The sequence below is a fragment of the Alosa pseudoharengus genome, unplaced genomic scaffold (assembly GCF_046254945.1).
Source record: "Alosa pseudoharengus isolate Yale_2024_CS ecotype anadromous, Long Island Sound unplaced genomic scaffold, YU_APseudo_1.1 YU_APseudo_1.1_scf_10, whole genome shotgun sequence".
NCBI lineage: Eukaryota > Metazoa > Chordata > Actinopteri > Clupeiformes > Clupeidae > Alosa > Alosa pseudoharengus.
The window spans coordinates 13,886,033-13,905,284 of NW_027468565.1; the positions used below are offsets into that span (position 1 = coordinate 13,886,033).

The 19,252-nt window shown below is 39.3% G+C and overlaps 2 protein-coding genes across 2 annotated transcripts in view; both read right to left on the reverse strand.

Moving 5' to 3' along the window:
* grm8b (glutamate receptor, metabotropic 8b) overlaps positions 1-11,109 on the reverse strand; it is a 52,090-nt gene extending 40,981 nt beyond the window's left edge. The window contains exon 1 of the mRNA XM_076264492.1: positions 10,834-11,109. Within this exon, the coding sequence (XP_076120607.1) occupies positions 10,834-11,109 (276 nt within the window). The remainder of the gene's footprint in view (positions 1-10,833) is intronic.
* Positions 11,110-14,050: 2,941 nt separating this feature from the next.
* efcab10 (EF-hand calcium binding domain 10) lies at positions 14,051-16,577 on the reverse strand. Its single transcript, XM_076272904.1, has 3 exons — positions 16,475-16,577; positions 15,963-16,127; positions 14,051-14,145 (listed from the first exon to the last, which is right to left on the reverse strand). The coding sequence occupies exons 1-3, from the start codon at positions 16,575-16,577 to the stop codon at positions 14,051-14,053; spliced, it is 363 nt and encodes a 120-aa protein (XP_076129019.1).
* Positions 16,578-19,252: the final 2,675 nt, after the last annotated feature.

The window sequence follows — 19,252 nt, forward strand, 5'->3', positions numbered from 1 at the left end:
TAAAGTTTCTTGGCTCAATTCTTTTGCTCAAAAGTGAACTCGGAAATTTAGCTGTGATGATGAGCCATACTCATATATTCTTTGGTTAGAATTATACCACATTTATAAAACAAGCACGGCTTGTTAAAAGTATCTACAATAATGAAGGCCATAAGATGCTTGAGATACTGAATTCAGGTCACCAACACAATAACTTACAGGATGTGTATAATACTAATTGACAGTTGCTCTTGTAATATACCATCCACCTGACGACAACATGCTGACTTTCTGTGGTATTTCCACTCTGGCTTGCGTTGGTGTCAGACTGTATTATCTTACAGGTTAACCGTTAAGCATAATTAATACAGTCTGGGTCAGTTGATAGGTGATGAAACAGTATTTCAGGATGAACAAATCTATAAAATATACGCTCAATTCAAACCAGTTGGGTCTTTCAGAATAGGACAGCATCTTCACCCCAGTTTGAGCATTAACTAAGCATGCATTGAGAAGAGCACAACTGGAGAGACACCAGCACCCAACACTGTAACACTTTTGCTCATCACTTAGGTGAGAATTATCACTTGCACACTATTTTTGGATTCACACTTTCAGGTGGTCTACACACTTCAGTCTACAACACTGCATTTCAGCTCCTTGCATGACAGTCTTTGGGTGGTGTTGAAGTTGAAGAAAGAAGCTACATATCTTAGCAAATTTAGAAAAATGTAATTATCAGGAACTTGAATCCTGTGTTCTAAAAACGTCTGCAAAAACTGCCAGGTAAACTAATTTAAACATTTACTGGTAGAAAATACTGTTTAGCATTCTGGCTTATCAGAGCAAAATAAGTTGCCTAATAAGTTGCCTAACATTTTAAAATGTTGCCTATTTGTTCAACCATTGATTTTCACTGTACTGTATGGGTTATCTGTGACTTGACTGGTTGGTAATAGAATAGAGGAGTAGCCTACTGTTATGACTTCATTGCTGAGCTGGTTTTAGTTTGAACTGTGAACTAAATCTGTATGCATGACTAGTTACAGTTAAAGCAAGGTCTGTACCGCTACCAAACTATGGAAAAATGAAGACTACATAATAATCTGATATCTGATATCAAAGTAAACTAATGAGTATGAAAGGCAAAGAGTCTGAATATTCATGAAGCAGTATGACAAACTGCCTTCAAACTGGCTGCCAAGTCAGCCAATCTGAGAGAGTTATTGGGTTGGTGACATGCTAGAACCACTGCTCGTCTGGGGCATCATTTATAAAATGCTCTTAGAGGCAAAATGTACCATGGTTATGAAGACAAACTCAGAATTATAATTACAAACTCACACTCAAACTTTCTTCCCTTCAACTGAATTGCTGGTATGCCAATAGCAACATACAGAATAATCTGGATCAGAATAATAAATATTGATTGTTGTTTTGTTACTATTATGAGGTATATGAATATGAAGCAGTATTAGCAACCATAGTAGAATTAAAAGCAGTATTTTTAGCAGAACTAGCTTTATAAAGCCTCTTAATGCTCTGATTAATTGCTACCACCAAACTAGTGTAGCAATAGCAAGGCTATTCTCCAGAGACTATGCTGATCATGTGGACCATGTTCACCAGAGACCAGATATTGTGCTGATGGATACATCCGTTTTTCAAACTGCAGTACTTGTTTGAGCTTCTCTCTCCTCTGTCCAGGCAGTCAGGCACATATGGAATAGGGAACCGCACAGCATCAGTGATGTTCCCGACGGCATGACTGACTGCACCCATACTGCCATCATGACCCTTATCATTGGTTATACATTATCATTAAGTTTATGCAATTGCTTTTTTTTTTGTACTTTTCTCATCATAAGGCAGTCTTTTAAAATGCTAGGATCTCATGAAGGCCCTTCACAGGGTAGATATTTGATTTCATTCAGATTGGCACATTTCCATGAACGTCTGTGATTTATACATAACATGCATGTGCGCACATTTAGGCACACAAGCAGTTTATTCACAAGACCTTCAAATGAATTTGGCTGTGTGTGCATTTGACCATAGGGTGCAGCATTAACTGGTTTCAGACAAGAACAGATACTTTGTTCCTAAAATACTAACCTTGATGCAATTCAGACAAAGAACAATTAGCTGTCAGTGCACTAGAATGGACTAAAGATGTTTGATTACTTATTTTCTGGAGAACAAGGTTTCTGGAACAGAAAGAAAATAGCTTCAGAACGAGCACCAACGAGCACTCACTAATTACCTAGAATCCGCTTGGAGTAATAACAAGGAGATGCTTCAGCAGAGGTATAATTGTAAGTTAAGGAGAACAAGGCCGTGTGACAGCTGACCGACAGGGTATCTCATTAGAAAAGAGAAAGTGCTGATGGTTGAGGAGAGTCAGCGCCAGGAGACCACCAACTGTTTCTGGGTGTCTCACACTTAGTCTCTCACACTTAAAGCCTCCCAAGTCTGGCACTGCTGAGACGGTAGAATAAAGTATAACATAAGAACTGCTCTCTCAAGATCAAGTTTTCCAAGTTACATCTGGCATGTCATTTGGAATTATAGGTCAGTATGATTAAAAACACCTGTCTGTATCTGTGCCTTTTTAAATATTCAAGTTGAAATGGTTTTTGTTAAACTAGTTTTGCGATGCTGATTCTTTTTAGCTTCACAGCGATTATGAGTGAAGTGCAAGCACTTGCCATATGAGTTTGGTGTTGGATTCATATCATATGGATATTTTCAAGTGCATTAAGCATAAGAAAAGAGCCAATAGAAAGCCTCTCATAATAAAGTCAGATTTGCATGCCGTAGGCCATTTCCACAGATCTGCAGGGGGATCAAAGCAGTGCTCTGCCAGCACATCTGATTGTAATATGGCCAATAAGGAGATAAAGGCAAGTATCGGTACTTACACTTTTAGAGACATTAAATACCCCACTGGAGTCAGTACGATGTATAGGCTGTGTAGCTGAGCTGCAGCCTGTTGGAAGATCTTAGATATGCACCAAAAGTAGCACTTGCACTGTATTCTTGCATCAACTGTAATCATATATCACTTCTTTACTTTATGTACTTGGTACTTTAATTATGTAATTTTCTTTATCTTTTCATTTCAATTCTTTTAACGGCATATTTTCTTACCATCTTTTGTTTTATACTCTGGGGTTTATTTTGCCTTTGGATGATCCTCTTGACGTATAGCATATTGAATGGTCTGAGTATGAAATGTGATAGAGAAATAAACTCGCCTATGGGGGCATAATGGTGATAGATTTATGCCGAATGTGCATTTGATTTAATATTTACTTTGCCTATCTTTCTTCATTTCAAAGATACATCATGCTGCAGCACTGGAGAAATAGAATCCCCCATCTTTTCATCCTACCAGTGTTGTACTGAATACTGCTTCTACCAACACACCGTTGAAAAATTGTGTCAGATGAGTATTTCATGAGTATTTCATCTCATTCCATAATTTTAATGCTAAATGGGATCTGACTGGACCTGGTCCAAATTCCAACATGCCACAGTTCAGGTAATTCACACGATCCCCAGGGTCAGGCTGTAAACGGCGAGTTCTACTGCAACGTTCTGGGGTATCTCAGGGGGAACCTTAGGACTTGCATTGTGGCACACTGGCATTTGGGTGCTTCATCATGGCCAAGTGCTCACTCACAGTGCATGGAATACAATAGCCATCCACCAAGGTGCAGGCACACTTGATATTTAAAGCCAATGGGAGAAGACACCCTGATTGGTTTACTGCATGCTGCACCCAAAACCCATTCACGAGTGCAAACTGCATATATCTTGTACACATGGTGAAAGATTCATTTTCAAGCATTTGTGTGCTGTTCCATGTCCATGTATGTGTAACAAGCAGAGAGTCCACACATTGTGCACCTGTCTACAGTATGTAGGCACATGGCCTCATCCAAATAATGCAACCTCAAAATAACAGGCGTCACACCAGGTTTGTGTTGGTCAGTCACGTAACAGCTTCCCGCTGCCTCAACATAACGGCAAGATTGTGACAATGTGCCTGAACACACCGCATTTTAAAACAAACACAACCGTGGATGCTTTAAAAGCAATACAGTAGGTGCTGGCTGGAAGCAAATACATGTTAAAAAAAAGACAATGAAAATTTGCACAGCATCGAGAAGTGGTGCACAAGCCAAGTACATCATTAAGGCCGACCTGAGAATTCATGGTGTCAATGCTTTGACTGAGTGATTCAATTAAATCAAAACTAGCAGGCCAATCAATTAGCTGTGTACAAGCATTCCTACTAGACAGAAACTCAAACTGCTATAAGAACTGCTTTATTGTATCGTCATCTACTAAGTGAGTAAAAAAATAAAATGCTCATAGAGTTCATCTGAATGGATACCTGTGGCATTTGGCTGGCATTTACAAAGGCTGCATCTGGACAGGAGAGATGTGCATGAAATATGGCAGCGCAATTAAAAAGAACATTATCTGGCAACCACTCATGGAACAAAACTGTGTTACACAAGACTGTTGTGTCCATCACTTGCAAATTACTCATATGGAAAAACTGTAGGGAGCTACAGCTGTCACTGCCAGCCATAGACATGGTGTCTACGCTGCATGAGCAAGACCCAGATGGTAAGTTCTTACACGGAAATCCCAGTTTCTCTACCTTCCTCTGTCCTCTTTCATCTTTCTAAACAAATAATTTCCTTCCTGAACTATTGTGTAATAGCAAATGATCACTTATTAAACATTGACAGTTTATTGTAAGATATGCATGAAGGCATATTCACACATCTACCACATTTCTGGAATATCTAGGCTAATACCAGAATGTCTTGTTTTTTGAAATACCAAATCCCTACCTAAGTCCTGGTTAGATCTGAGCCATTTTTGAACAATGTTCACTTTATCCACTGTATAGCATGCATGTCAATGACTTGTTTTTCAGTAGCCTACAACTTATGTAAGAATGCAATAATGGAGAGAAATGTCGCTCACGATCTCACTTTGTCTTTTCACTCAATGCAGGATGCATATCATAAAGGTATCAACTCCAGTCATTTCACATCTCTGAAGTGCTACTGATAGAAAACAGAACTCAGCTAGAGCTGATGACTGACAGAGCACTGACAACAAGATGGTGGCTCCTGATCTGTGCTTTTGTAGCACATTTAAACCGTTGCTACTTGAGGACCAATAGAGGCACAGTATACATGCTGTTGTTTGTCTGTTTTGCTGTCACAGACCAAAAGCCCATATCAGACTGCTATCATGATTATATGATGATCTTAGCAGGGAACTAAAAGACCACCTTGACACATATTGACACACTGAAATTAGGATTATACACTAATTTGGTCAAATGTTTTTCCATCCACAAAAGGTTTATTGAAGGAAGATTTCTTAAAACTGAAAGTGTCCCATCTGAACAAGACAGCTATTTCTGACTGCCCCATATGCTGATCTGTCAATAAAGCGCTTGGATGGAGTTTTTTCTTTATCTCTGGTGTCAGGTAAGTGTCACTATTCATCTAGTGGACAGTTCAAAAGCCTGTAGTCTCATCGTCCCTCTGATGGGCTTTGAGCTCACACAGGCTAAGAACAATGTCTCCACTGGACCCTGGGGCAGATCCCTGAACAGACGCTGCCCTCGGCACTCTCTCTGAGTGAGTCTGTTTTATTCATTGGCATGTGAAACAGTAACATTACTGTCAGTTACACATTAATATACAGATACAGTGAAAGCACATCTTTCAACAGATGCATCATCTTCCAGAAGGGGGGGGGGGGGGGGGGGCTGAACTTCAAGGATCATTTGTTCTTCACCTATTTCCCATTTACACCTCATTGCTTCAGAACAAACATTTACCATGAAAGAAATGTCAAGGACTGTGTCAATGTCAATACAAAGCACTATGATGCAGTTATCAATGCTATGACATATACAAAGCACTATGAAGCAGTTATCAATGCCATGGTTTTGCATTTGAAAGCAGGGTTATTTTGTCTGAAGCAAAAGAAGAGCTTCCTGGGTTCAAATCCGTAACTAACTTCCTAAATTCCCTTACAGTCCACTAGTCCGGTGTGTCACAGGGGGTCTATCATTTCACTAATCCTATGAAAGTGAGATTCATAGCTAAAATCATATCCATTATTAATAAACCTACATATCAACCAGGCCAATGCCACCACTGCACCACCCTGTTGTCAGTACAGAATGGAAATTATAGTGGGCAACCCTCATTCGATTTTCTGTTGGCCAGAGGCAAAAGGCATCACTTTCACATTAGCGATTTTCAGCAAGTGAATATTTGATGAGACTCCGTTTGAAGATGGGATGTTAAGGTCATGTTTGATCATCACCACACAAGCACAATATTTCCATAAAATCAAGGACTAACTCAGAACACTATCAAGTGTTCTTCTGAGTGGCAAAAACACATAGACTGTTAAAAATGAAGACATGTATGAATAATACATTTTAAAAAAAAACAGTGAAAATCCTTAATAATTGACAAACAATTCATGAATATGTCATAAAAGCTTCATGTTAACAAAAGCACAACATATTTGTCAAAGTACAACATCATGCTAACATGGGACTGTTGAAGCATGTAACTGTTAAACTTATCTCGGTTTCAATAGTTCATTAATATGACACTCTGGAAAAGCCTTCGCAATGTAACAACTGGCATCACGCTATGCGTCATTTGTTTCTTTGATCGCCGCTAGTCTTAGATTTATGATATCCATTGACTGGCATTCAGCCCATAGAACTACACTCACAAATGTGTCGAAACGTGTGCCATTGTAATATACAATCAACTATTTCACTTTGATGAAACACTATAATTTATATATATATATAAGATATATACATGAAGAATAACAGATGGCACCTAGGTCATTCAGATGCTAAGTAACTCAGCAGTAAGTAACAAAGGTCTGCCTTTCTCTCACATGACTGCCAACCACCAGCAGCTACTGAGTAATAAAACACGGACATTCCGATGATTGGCAGCATGCCAGCAATGAACAGCTACTTCTCAATTACAGCTCTGTTCCAAACATCAGAGGCACAGGGTACATCAGGGCACTTATATCTGCGCAAAGGGAAATTAGGCTATATGTTATTTTCTCGAAATCCATTCAAACGATTTGTTTTATTCTTGGTGCAAACGTCTTTACATTGTATGTGCACCAAGTAGGTGCACATACATTTCCCACGCTTTGGTTAAAATAATTAAACTTTAAGCTTACCTTTACTAGGCAATAAAATACTGACTTGTTTCTTACAAAGCCACGTTCTGACATCCATCCATATCTTACACTATTTTAGGGATGGGCAGACAAGCTGATGAATGCAATGATGGCGAAAGTTGAACTATTTAGCAAACAAACTAGCTTGACAAATGTTTTAACTTTGGTACATCACAGTAGGCTACCATACGGGGAGCTGTATGGTTCAAATCTAATAAATCATTTAAACAACGCACAGTAAAGCGCTGTCCATGGTTCTGATATCAGAACCATGAAGACGATCAGAACCATCTTTGAATATGTGCAGTGAGAAAAGATGTTTGAGAATGTAGTCTAGAATGTGAATTATGGAGGACTTAATTTTGTATTAGTATTTTGAAAAATAATTTAAATTATGCATGGTAGTCCTTCTCAGGAGTCCCTTGTGACCGATATGAAATAACATGCTTGTTATTATAAAGGCCCAGTGTTATTGAGAGTTGAACAGATTGCAATGTTAAGTAAACACTAATGAAAGATAAATACTGTATAGGTAGACAGACAGATGGATAAATGGATGAGGAACATTGAATATAACCCAAATGGAATATACCTTGGCCTTTACCTTAACAAATCCAAAATTGTTAACTAATATATATATATTCCATCACAGGAGCGGGCAGGGATGTTTTCTGCATGAGAATGTAAATACAATTCTGTTAATCATCTCTAATTATACTCCTCATTAAGCTTAAAATGTTACAGCAATCTTGTTTTGGACTATTGTGTTAAGATTTCACAGCAAAGATTCCCATACCACTGAACTGAATTAAGCATTGGCTGGCCATGCCTTTCATAGAAAACAAAATCCAAAAAAACCTTCAGTAAATCAACAACAGAGAACCTGAATTTCAAAGTACACAGAGAAGCATTTCCTTTCATGCGAGATGTCTTTTATTTGCTGACAGTAACTGGTTAATCATGAGAATCGGCAAGTTGCATTCTGACATGTTTCTCCTCAGAAACATCCAATTTACCTGTCCTGTCCGTGTCTGTGTGTGTGTGTGTGTGTGTGTGTGTGTGTGTATGTGTGCGTAGCGATGGTTTGGTTTTCAGATTTTCTGCTGCCTTGGCAAAAAGGGTGTGAGTGAAGAAGCAGATGTTATCTCCCCAGGCTTTGTGAAAGCTGTCACCCTTCCTGATCAGAACACAAGGTAAATATGTGGATTGGCCACAGAGGCTTACCAGGGCATGACAGCACTTGAAAAAATGCATAGTATCAACTGACTGTAAAAGAAAGAGCCCTGCTCATGTATGCACACAGACTCCAAGGCTTCCACAATCGACCGATCTGGTGAGATGGAAAGCGATGCTGTGCATATGTTATCCTCCCCTACTGGAGGTGCGGTGTTATTTAACTGTGGTAATATCTTACGGTGAGCTCAGACGATTAAAGCAGGTTTTGGATCTCATTAGTGGATCCTCCAGGGGGAGGAGGGCTCAGGGGATACTGCCTTGAGGGCATGATTAATTTTGCATGCAAATCCAGACATCACATTTAGCCGACCTGACAACTCACAGAGACACACTCAAGCTGGCAATGCGAGACTGAGAGTGATCTACTGCTCCATGGACCGGACTGCAGACTGACCAAAGGGTGACAAACAACTGTTTTGTACAGACATTAGATGGCACCATGGACCTCTTGAGTTTAACTATTGATCAGTGCTTCTCACTCGCATTTCCTCTGATACTGTAGAACACATTTACTTGCTTTGTCAGTGAAAAGCCTCTCGTATTTTCTTTTTCACTAAACCTTCAGCTTATCTCATGCTTTAAAGTCGTATTCAGATTCCTCTGTAAGATCCATCATTTTACAAAACAAAAGTGAAAGACAAAGAAAAGTGGTGCATTCCATAACCTCACACTTTTAGGATCTGCACCCGTAAGGTGTTGCCTGCCAGTTTCAGTCCTGATCGCTTTGCATTTGGTGAATGGATAATTCATGTGTGTCAATGGGCTCTTAATTTTAATGTTTAATTCCATCCACTTCCAACCACATTTACTGAATCTTCTTGGTTCCTCTGACATTGTCTGTCAACTGTGTGATAGCTATAACCTGAGATGGATCTGGCTATAAAATTGCATTGGAGATTGAGATCTACTCCCATTTATACGCACCTCTTAGTTGATGAATAATTGATTGCTATTATTGATGGAGAGAACAGATCAGATCAGACTTGTATCTGTTGAGATTATTTAGCGCATTACCAGTCCTCTATTTTTGGTAACCATGACAAGTGCTCAATAATTCATGAGACATGGTGCTGTAGATGAACCCACTGTCATGGTGTGCGATAAGCACCCTTATCGGTGCCCCCTTATGCGGTATTTCCCTTCCAACACCAATTAAATCTGATTAGGGAAACGTGAGTCTTATCTCTTATCTCAGATTTAGTGACAGGAGAGTGGCTCTGTTACTGTTCTGATCTGTTAAACAGCTCTTTGATTATCAGCTCAATTATATTTCTGACTGCTCGGTCTTATGAAACAGTAAATACAACTTACCAGGAGCATTCTCCATTGTAACACCATATTGTTGGGTAGAGCACATAGTCATCAAGCATGTCATGATTTAATCACAAATGCAGGAAAATTCAGAAGCAGTAGGTGCAATATGTCGAGTCTGTCTTTGTAGTGAAAGAAGGAATACTCCACCACTTTCAACCCAGAGTCACCCCCCCCCCCCCCTTCTCATGTCTCAGTGGAGCTTAGCCAACACCAGTCAGCTCAATTACAAATGCCCTCTGGCATGAATCAATAAAGCACACTGTATTTCAGCAAAAAGGTAATTTTACAGTGCTACCTGGGAATGCAAAGCCATGGTTTCTGGTATGGTATCTGATACTGAGTGGAAATATTAACTAGGTAAACATCTGGGAACCTGCATTCCAGTTAGAGCCTCGATGTCATGGAACCAGACTCTCTGTGTAAATACAATGTTTTGTCAATCATACAGCAATGATGAATACAGACCGAGTAAACCAACTCACACGGCCTCACACAACTCTGAACACATTAGCAATCAAACAACTTACTGCATGAGAGTAGTAGGCCTTCATAATCAAACTGTCCTTTTTCTGTTTTGGGATCATTCCATGCACAAAGGTACTCTCACACACATTCTTGCATACATACATGAATCTAATACTGGGTTAGATTCAACTTTCATCTGTCTGCTGTAGCAGTGTTGGACACGGACATCTTCAGTACAGTCCTGCTGAGGATATCAGGATGAAATGTGTTCCGACCTGTAGAATCGGCATCTGAGTGCATATTTAATTTACAATCCATCTGACAATTACAAAGATAAATACACTATTCTACTGGCAATATGGCTATGCACTGTGTATGCATCTACATGTCTACATGTTTTTAATACAGCCAAACATCTTTTTTTGTTATGGTCCAATTGATTTGAGTTGATTTGGCATGAAACGATCCTTTTCACACAGCCAGAAAGGTAAGGGCTGTAACAAACTATTCAAACAAAGTAGAGATCATTTAACACCAGGCAAACAAAACCATTAACACAAGAGCACTCACCCCAAACAGCCGCAGAATATTAGCCACCATGATGGACACGGAGCTGGCGGCGGCTCCGATCACCCCGACGACCTTGTCTGGCTTAGCGAAGACGGGCGGCTCACCATTGGCACAGTGGACATCAGATGAGTCCCTCTCGATGAGTGCTTGCACAAATGTTAGGGACTGTTCCAAGGCGTACGTGTCACGTGAGCACGTGTCTAGGATGAGGGCGCCCAGTGTGACATTTGGCAGCAGCTCTGGGTCTTTGTTAATGAGGTCGATGGCGAAGAGCATAGCCTCAAGTCGGTGGATGCCCTTCTCCTTCTTCAGCTCACCGCAGGCCAGCCCCGGCTCACCACGGGCATGCACAGGGAAGAGCCCTCCGAGGATGATGTCACCATCCAGGCGGATGGAGTGGCCAAACTCCTGTGTCTGTAGTTCAGGCTTCTCTGTAGTGGCCAGAGTTCCCAAACACACACTCATCAACAGGAACAAGTGTCTGTGCAGCAGCGCACAGCAAACTGCTGCTCTATGCATGTTGACACAAGGGGGGCTATATAACCTGTATATACACGTTTATATATGAACAGTATATGTGTGTTTATCTCAGAAATTACCAATACAGTTGCGGCAAATGAAAGGTGGGCAGTCCTGGTGGTCTGACTTCAACTCCTTTTCCACAGAAGCAGACCCCTGGCCTTGCAGCCTTTCAAAAAGACTGGATTCATGTGGGCGATGATCTGCACAGAGTTGCTAAAATGAAAGTTTGTGGTGATGTGCAGGTAGATACCTTTAATTCCACACATTAGATGATAGCTGCCATCACTGTGAGGTCTGTAGAGTCAAAAGCAAAGGAGAATGTGTTTCTATGTTAAGTGCATTGTTTATATGCAAACCACCATTTGGTACATGGAAGTTGAAGCCATAACAAAAATTTCCAGAATTTTGATGTTACTCTGGCATAAACATATTTCCCTTGCACTTCCATTTAGCACTTCTAGCAGCTTCTATCACTCCACTACCCAGAGAGTGAGTGTCAAGAATCACAGCATGCCTTATTCAAAGATCTATTTTGATCCGGAGTGAGAAATTCCAATTTAACATTTGGTTAATAGCTCTAGAACTAAAAATAGGTATACAGCTCAAGTAACACCCACAGGCTTTTTCAACAAAAAGAATGAGCGTGTTGTCTACCAAGGCTGTTAACAAGTCTTCAAAGACTGTTGAAATGAAAGCTCATCTCACTGACCCATGATCAAGCAGTATTGGCAAACACTTGCAATCGCACTTGCACTAACCACTAAACCTCTCCTTTCCTTAATCCAGCCTGTTTAAACAAGATGAAACCTAGGGGCTAAATATAACGCTTTAAACTACTTTATCACACACGATATGATACCTGAGCTATACAAAATTTTGGCAGCACCACAATCCCCATTATATAGTTCAATTAGGCTACCAGTTGTTCAGCAATAGCTGAGGCTTTAACAGAGTGATTATACAGAGTGAAGGCAGCTCTATTGGTGTAACTGTGTAAACCTTTCGCTGACAAAATAAAGATCTTAACATTTGAAGTTCTCATCATTCAACGATTATTTGCTGATCTAGTATAGCCTACTCACAAACAAATATTTAACAAATGAAATCTCTTCACAAATAATACGGATAGATTTTATTCTTTGAGAAAGTCACGATAAAGAACAAGTTCTCAATCAAAGAAAAAATGTCACTATGCCCTTGCCTTACAAAATCATGCAATGCAATATGTTGCGTAATTAGCTATCCAGAGGAGTGCACGAGATCGGGCACCTGCTGTCAGAGAGCAGATGAACTATGTTTAGGGTGTGGTACAATACACATTTTGAATAAAATTGCAAACAATAAAAATAATTGCCAGACAGCTTTGTCGTTAGATCAAACAGATGCATTAAAGATTGTAGCCTACCTGGCTATGGTTAGTTCCGTGCCACATCCACTTTGCCCGCAAAAATAAGTCTGTCGGTGGTGCTGAAAAGGACAGCGATCCAGTCACCAGGACACGAGAAACCCTGCGAGTGGAATATCTGAAATGTGCTCCACTGATGGGTCCTGCATCACCACACCTCTAGTCGCTTCGTCCCCACGTAGCCTATGAGCGTCAAACTTTGCTCTTGTTCTTTTTCCGAGAGATGTCTCTATGCTGTGACTGTCGCTCCAGCAACAGGACGGACGTGTTAAAGCGAACCAAGCAATTTACATAGTTTTTTTTAAATGAAAACATGTATACTTTTTTATAAAACGGCTATTTGAATCAGTCCGAAGGGAATAACACACGAGAGCAACATGTTATAGCATACACTTTATTTTAGTTTAAACGAAATGTAGACCTTGACAATCATTTCTCATGGAACATTCCCTCAGTGACCCACTCTGAACCTTGGTCAGTCACCCTGCGTTATGTTGACGCGCCTGCTCTGAACTAAGCACATTGACGCCACCTTGTGTTAAACATCTGACATAACTGTCTCTTTTTTTACATGGTAACCCATTTGTTATATTTAGCACTGATAATTTAGCAAACTTTAGCATATTTTCTAAACAAACAAAATAAAAAGCTTTTCTGAGCTTTCTGCACCTTGAGTTAAATTCCTTGGTCAGGAATAAGCATGTTAATCAGCTAAACATAGTGCAACATATTTTACATTGCACCAAAAGATGATATCCATTAATATGTGATGCTCCTTTAGTGATCTGGAAAGATGCATGGATATTATTCCAAACCACAGGGGTATGAAGGCCTTCACAAAGAATGCAGGTGTGTCGGCACATGAGATGACCCACTTAGCTCCCTTTCATCATGAAAAACTCATGGAGTCATGGAGGAATGGGAAATTACAGAAGACCTTCAAAAGTAGTATTATTCCTATCGCTTTTTACACATAAATCAGCCTATTATGTCACAGTGATGTAATATTGTGTTGATGAACTGTATTTTACAATTTCAGAACTGATGAAATATATTTAATTTGTTGTAAATTTTTGATTAACAAAGTTGTGGTATATACATTAAAAATATTTGAGCAACACGTCTGTGAAATACATCTGGATTGGGCTCCACAGATCATCACTCCTTAATGAAAGTTTCTGAGCTTACAGATAGCCCCATTTTCCTGAAAAAAAGGAAAAAGAAAAAAAAATGTTTCCATAAGGGGGGGAAAACGCTTATATATAAGGTAACTTTAAAAATAAAAGCTACTTACGCCTCATTTTTAAATGTCTCTTTGGTGATTTGGTCTGACACAGAACCATCTGGACAATCATTGATATTCTTAATCCCAAGAGTGGTGAGAGCTACAGAAAGCACAATAAATGATTAAAATTGTTATTAATGAAGTGGTAGCACACTGTGTACAGCGTCCTCCGCATTTATTACTATTTACTGCCAGTAAAAAGAGGTCTTAAAAGAAATCATCTTTTGACAATTTATCTTATTTCACAATGAAAAAATGACAAAAATACCTCACACAGAATATTAAACAAAAACACATTTACACCTTGTACAGCCTCTGCTTGCCAATAAAACATCTCATAGGGACCTTTTTATTTCTTTTCTAAAACGCACGGTCTGAAGCAAATAGTTTAAGTGCATTCATGGTGCATCTAGTCCACTTTTGCTAGTTGGACGGCGGAATAAGTGATCAGACACCAGGTGCATGGTTCAAAAGGGTTGCTCTTATGTTTCTTACTGTAATAAATCATGGGTGTGTTTTGGGCATAATACCCGTTTAAACCAATGAGAGTGACATATGCCATTCCCTTTAAGAGAGAGGAGCACCTGTAAGGCATGATGCTATTATGAAGATGAGTGAAGTAATTGAAATCTTAGGCAAGGAACAAAGTCTTACAGTTATTTACTTTCACAGTACTGACTGACCAGAGGTTATAATCTGAAAAAGCAACACTTGCCACAATAACATTTAAATCATTTAACTGATAACTCCTAAGGACGCACATCCTAACACACAAGCATTGCAGTAGGCAGATCACAAGGTAGACTTCTTGATCATGCGCTCTCAAAATAAAAGTAAAATAAGCTACTGCACATTTCACTTTATACCAGGTTTTTCTTGGTCAGTGATGTTATCACGTGTGTGCATGGATAATTTGTTATTTAAACAGCGCACTGCGTGTGTATTTGGTGGAATGATTGGGGATAAAGATAACTATGTTCAGATAGGAGACTGAGATGACAATGCCAGAATAAAATTGAAAGAAAATTCAGTTACAGTTGAAGGGATGCCAGGCTATATGGTTTAATATTCACTGGATTTACATAATTATAATATGGACATCGGTTGGACATAAATAAAATGTCTAAAATGAATGCTGCAGTTTTTTGGTTTACCAAAATTGATTTATGCTGTGATCAATCTGAGCAACTAATTTCAGTGAAATACTTAGACTATAAACTACCAAAAGATGAATTTCTTAATGTTAACCAGCTAACAAAAGTGACAATATGTTACGGAAGCGTATTAGGGCCACATGAAGAGAAAATATTTTTGAAAATTCCGAGATAAAAGTCAAAATTTTCGAGATAAAAGTCAAAATTTTCGAGAATCAAAGTCAAAATTTTCGAGAAACAAAGTCAGAAATAATTTCTGAGATTAAAGTCAGAATTTCTGAGTAAAAAAGTAAAAATTTTCGAGATAAAAGTAACACATTTTGAGATAAAAGTCAAAATTTTCGAGAAACAAAGTCAGAAATAATTTCTGAGATTAAAGTCAGAATTTCTGACTTTAAAGTCAAAATTTCTGACTTTAATCTCAGAAATTATTTCTGACTTTGTTTCTCGAACATTTTGACTTTTATCTCGAAAATTTTGACTTTTATTCTCAGAAATTCTGACTTTTATCTCAGAAATTATTTCTGACTTTGTTTCTCAAAGATTTTGACTTTTATCTCAAAAATTTTGCCTTTTATCTCGAAAATTTTGACTTTTTTTCTCAGAAATTCTGACTTTAATCTCAGAAAATATTTCTGACTTTGTTTCTCGAAAATTTTGACTTTTATCTCAGAATTTTCAAAAATATTTTCTCTTCATGTGGCCCTAATACGCTTCCGTAATACGTGGAGGGCGCTGCAGGCTATAATGCATTTCTGCTCACCTTCTTTGAACTGAGCATAAGTGATGTGACCTCGATTAACAGGATCCAAGATTCCAAAAATGGCATCCAAGTTGGCATCAGAAAACAGACATGGGCTATTCACTGACGTCGTTTTAGATAATTTTAGTTGTTCCAACTGTTCAATCAAGAATTCCCGTGGTCTTTCTGAGGGAGGGAACGAGAGAGAGAAAGTATAGCCTGATTCGCTGGTAACATGAGAGCTAGGCTATCAATCAAACCAGCCACCCTATGTTAACATTTAGCCTAAACTGTAGCCTATTCATCTTCAATGACCGTCAATCATTTCGTTATCTATTGCAGAGAATGTCTAAGGGGCTCTGGCTAGTGTTAACCTAATTCGTCCGTTCTCACTCACCAGCTGGCTGACATAGTTTCCAATGTAACAATAGATGCTAGCTTATGAAAATGAGTGGCGATCTAACTTCAATTTGTGTTCACGTCATTGCACAAACTTGTAGCAGAATTCACTTATATTTCTGTTTCTTGCTTACCTGGCCTGTGAAAGAATACCATGCTGGTCAAATTATCCATAAGTTCTAATATTTTATGTGTCTTAAGATATTCTGTTGCCTCTTCTTCTTTGAGGGAAGTCATGTTTCGCACGCCCTTCTCTTCTTCCCTCTCTGTTTATATCCCGTTGCTATGATACCAGATTCTAAAGCGCGCCAGAGCCCTTCTCTGAGCGCGCTAAATACAATTAAAAATTAAAAAATAGCCTAATAGGCAGACCTACATAGCCTACATAAAATCTTCGAGAGGAACCATGCCTGGCTGCTGCACACACACTATATTTGTGCACTAAATAAACAAGCATAAACCTAGCATGTACACCTATTCACTGTATACAGTGCATAAGGAAAGTATTCACAGCTATTCACTTTTTCCACATTTTGTTATGTTAGCCTACAGTCTTATTCCAAAATAGATTAAATGTACTTTTTCCCTCAAAATTCCCTCTATAATACCCAATAATGACAACTTTAAAATTTTCAAAAAAATAGATTTTTGCAAATTTATTAAAAATAAAAAATGAAGAATTCACAAGTAGCCTATTCACAGCCTTTGCGATCAAGCTCAAAATTGAGCTCAGGTGCATTCTGTTTCCACTGATCATCCTACAGCTTAATTGGAGTCCACCTATGATAAATTCAGTTGATTGGACCCGATTTGGAAAGGCACACACCTGTCTATAAGGTCCCGCAGTTAACAGTGCATGTTAGACCACAAAACAAGCATGAAGTCAAAGGAATTATCTGTACCTCCGAGACAGGATTGTCTCGAGGCACAGATCTGGGGTGTCTGCTGCTTTAAAGGTCCTAAAATGGCCTCCATAAATGGAAGAAGTTTGGAACCATGACTCTTCCTAGAGCTGGCTGTCCCTCTAAACTGAGTGATCAGGGGAGAAGGACTTTAGTTAGGTATGTGACCAATAACCTGATGGTCGCTCTGACAGAACTCCAGGGTTCCTCTGTGGTGAGAGGAGAACCTTCCAGAAGGACAACCATCGCTGCAGCACCAATCAGGCCTGTATGGTAGAGTGGCCAGACAGAAGCCACTCCTTAGTAAAAGGCATGGCAGCCCACCTGGAGTTTGCCAAAATGCACCTGAAAGAAGCTACGATGCAAGCTAAGATGCTCCTTTGTGACTTGGATAACAGACTACTTGACCAACAGACGTCAGTGTGTGAGGCTTGGGAAAAGTCTGTCCGAGACCGTTTTGAGTAGCACAGGGCCACCCCAGGGGACAGTCCTCTCCCCCTTCCTTCCTGTTCTCCCTGTACACATCTGACATAACTCTGCGACCTGCCACCTCCAGAAGTTTTCTGATGACTCATAGGATGTATTGATAAGCAACAGGAGACAGAATACAGAGGTCTGATAGACAAGTCTGTTGAGTGGTGCAGTCTGAATCATCTGCAGCTGAATGTGAACAAGACAAAACAGCTGGTAGTGGACTTCCGAAGGGAAAAGCCTGTTTTGACCCCTGTCTCCATCAATGGGGTAGATGTGGAAGTATTTCACTCTTATAAATACCTTGGAGTGCACTTAGACGATAGACTGGAGTGGTCTATGAACACTGAGACACTTTACAAGAAAAGACAAAGCCTAGGCGACTGATCGTTCAACAATGCTAAAGATGTTCTACCAGTCTGTCATATCTAGTGCCATTTTTTATGCAGTGGTGTGCTGGGCAAGCATGTGGCATGAAAGTGTGTGATGCTAACAGACTGAACAGGCTTATTTAAAAAGCCAGCTAGAATGGAATAGAATAGAATAGATCTTTATTGTGTGCTTATATTGGTCAATGCATAATTTCATAACAGGCCAAATAGAAAATAAATGTTAAATATAGCCTAGACATAATATTAAAATCAGATGATGTAGGATAGAGTTTGATAAAGTTGGATGGCTCCAGAACTCACACCAGTTGATTGGGTCTTAAAGGAGCCACACCACTTTTATGACACTATAGCTGTTCTGTTGACCTTTAGATTTGTTGATACTGGGCATGAAGGGCAGGCCAATTATGAGTTCTGTCCAACATTGATGGTAGGTTTGGAAAAAAAATCAGCACATTTTAATCATATTGCAATAATACCAATAACCGTGATCATTTTGGTCATGATTTTTCATCAAATGTTCATACTGTATCTCTTGTGGCTGGTAGACTTTGGAATCCACCAGCCACAATGGTAGGTGGAAAAAAATATTTTAGGTTATTTCCATCCCTGATACATACCGTACGTACACTCATACACACATTCATAAGTCTCAATCTGTCAATTTCTTTCCACAAAACTCTCCAGAAGTCATCATTCAAGGGGTTATTTTTCAATTTTTTTCTACTGAGCTACTACCTTTTTCAGGTGGGCAGGGGAGGGGGCCCTTTTCATGTCTGTGCCCAGGGGCCCAGTGGCTCATAATCCTTCCATGCCACATGTAAAACACTGGTCTTGTTTTCAAGTGCAATCAATAATTTAATTGTACATTTTGAAGAAACTTAAATCAGGGATTATACTGTACATAGCAAAAAGGTCAGGGGACAGACATTTTTAAAATTAGGTTTAGGGAAAAATTTAACGCACACGCACTATGACTTCACAAAATCTCACTCCAGCCAAACACCCAAAGTTGGCAACCCTGCCTATGAGTTACAACTCTACAATACACTGATAGACCTTGACACTATAGACTGTATCTGAGCAGAAAAGTAGCATGGCTATAAGTTGGATCCAAAGGCCCATGTAAAATATTCAGAAGTATCGAAAT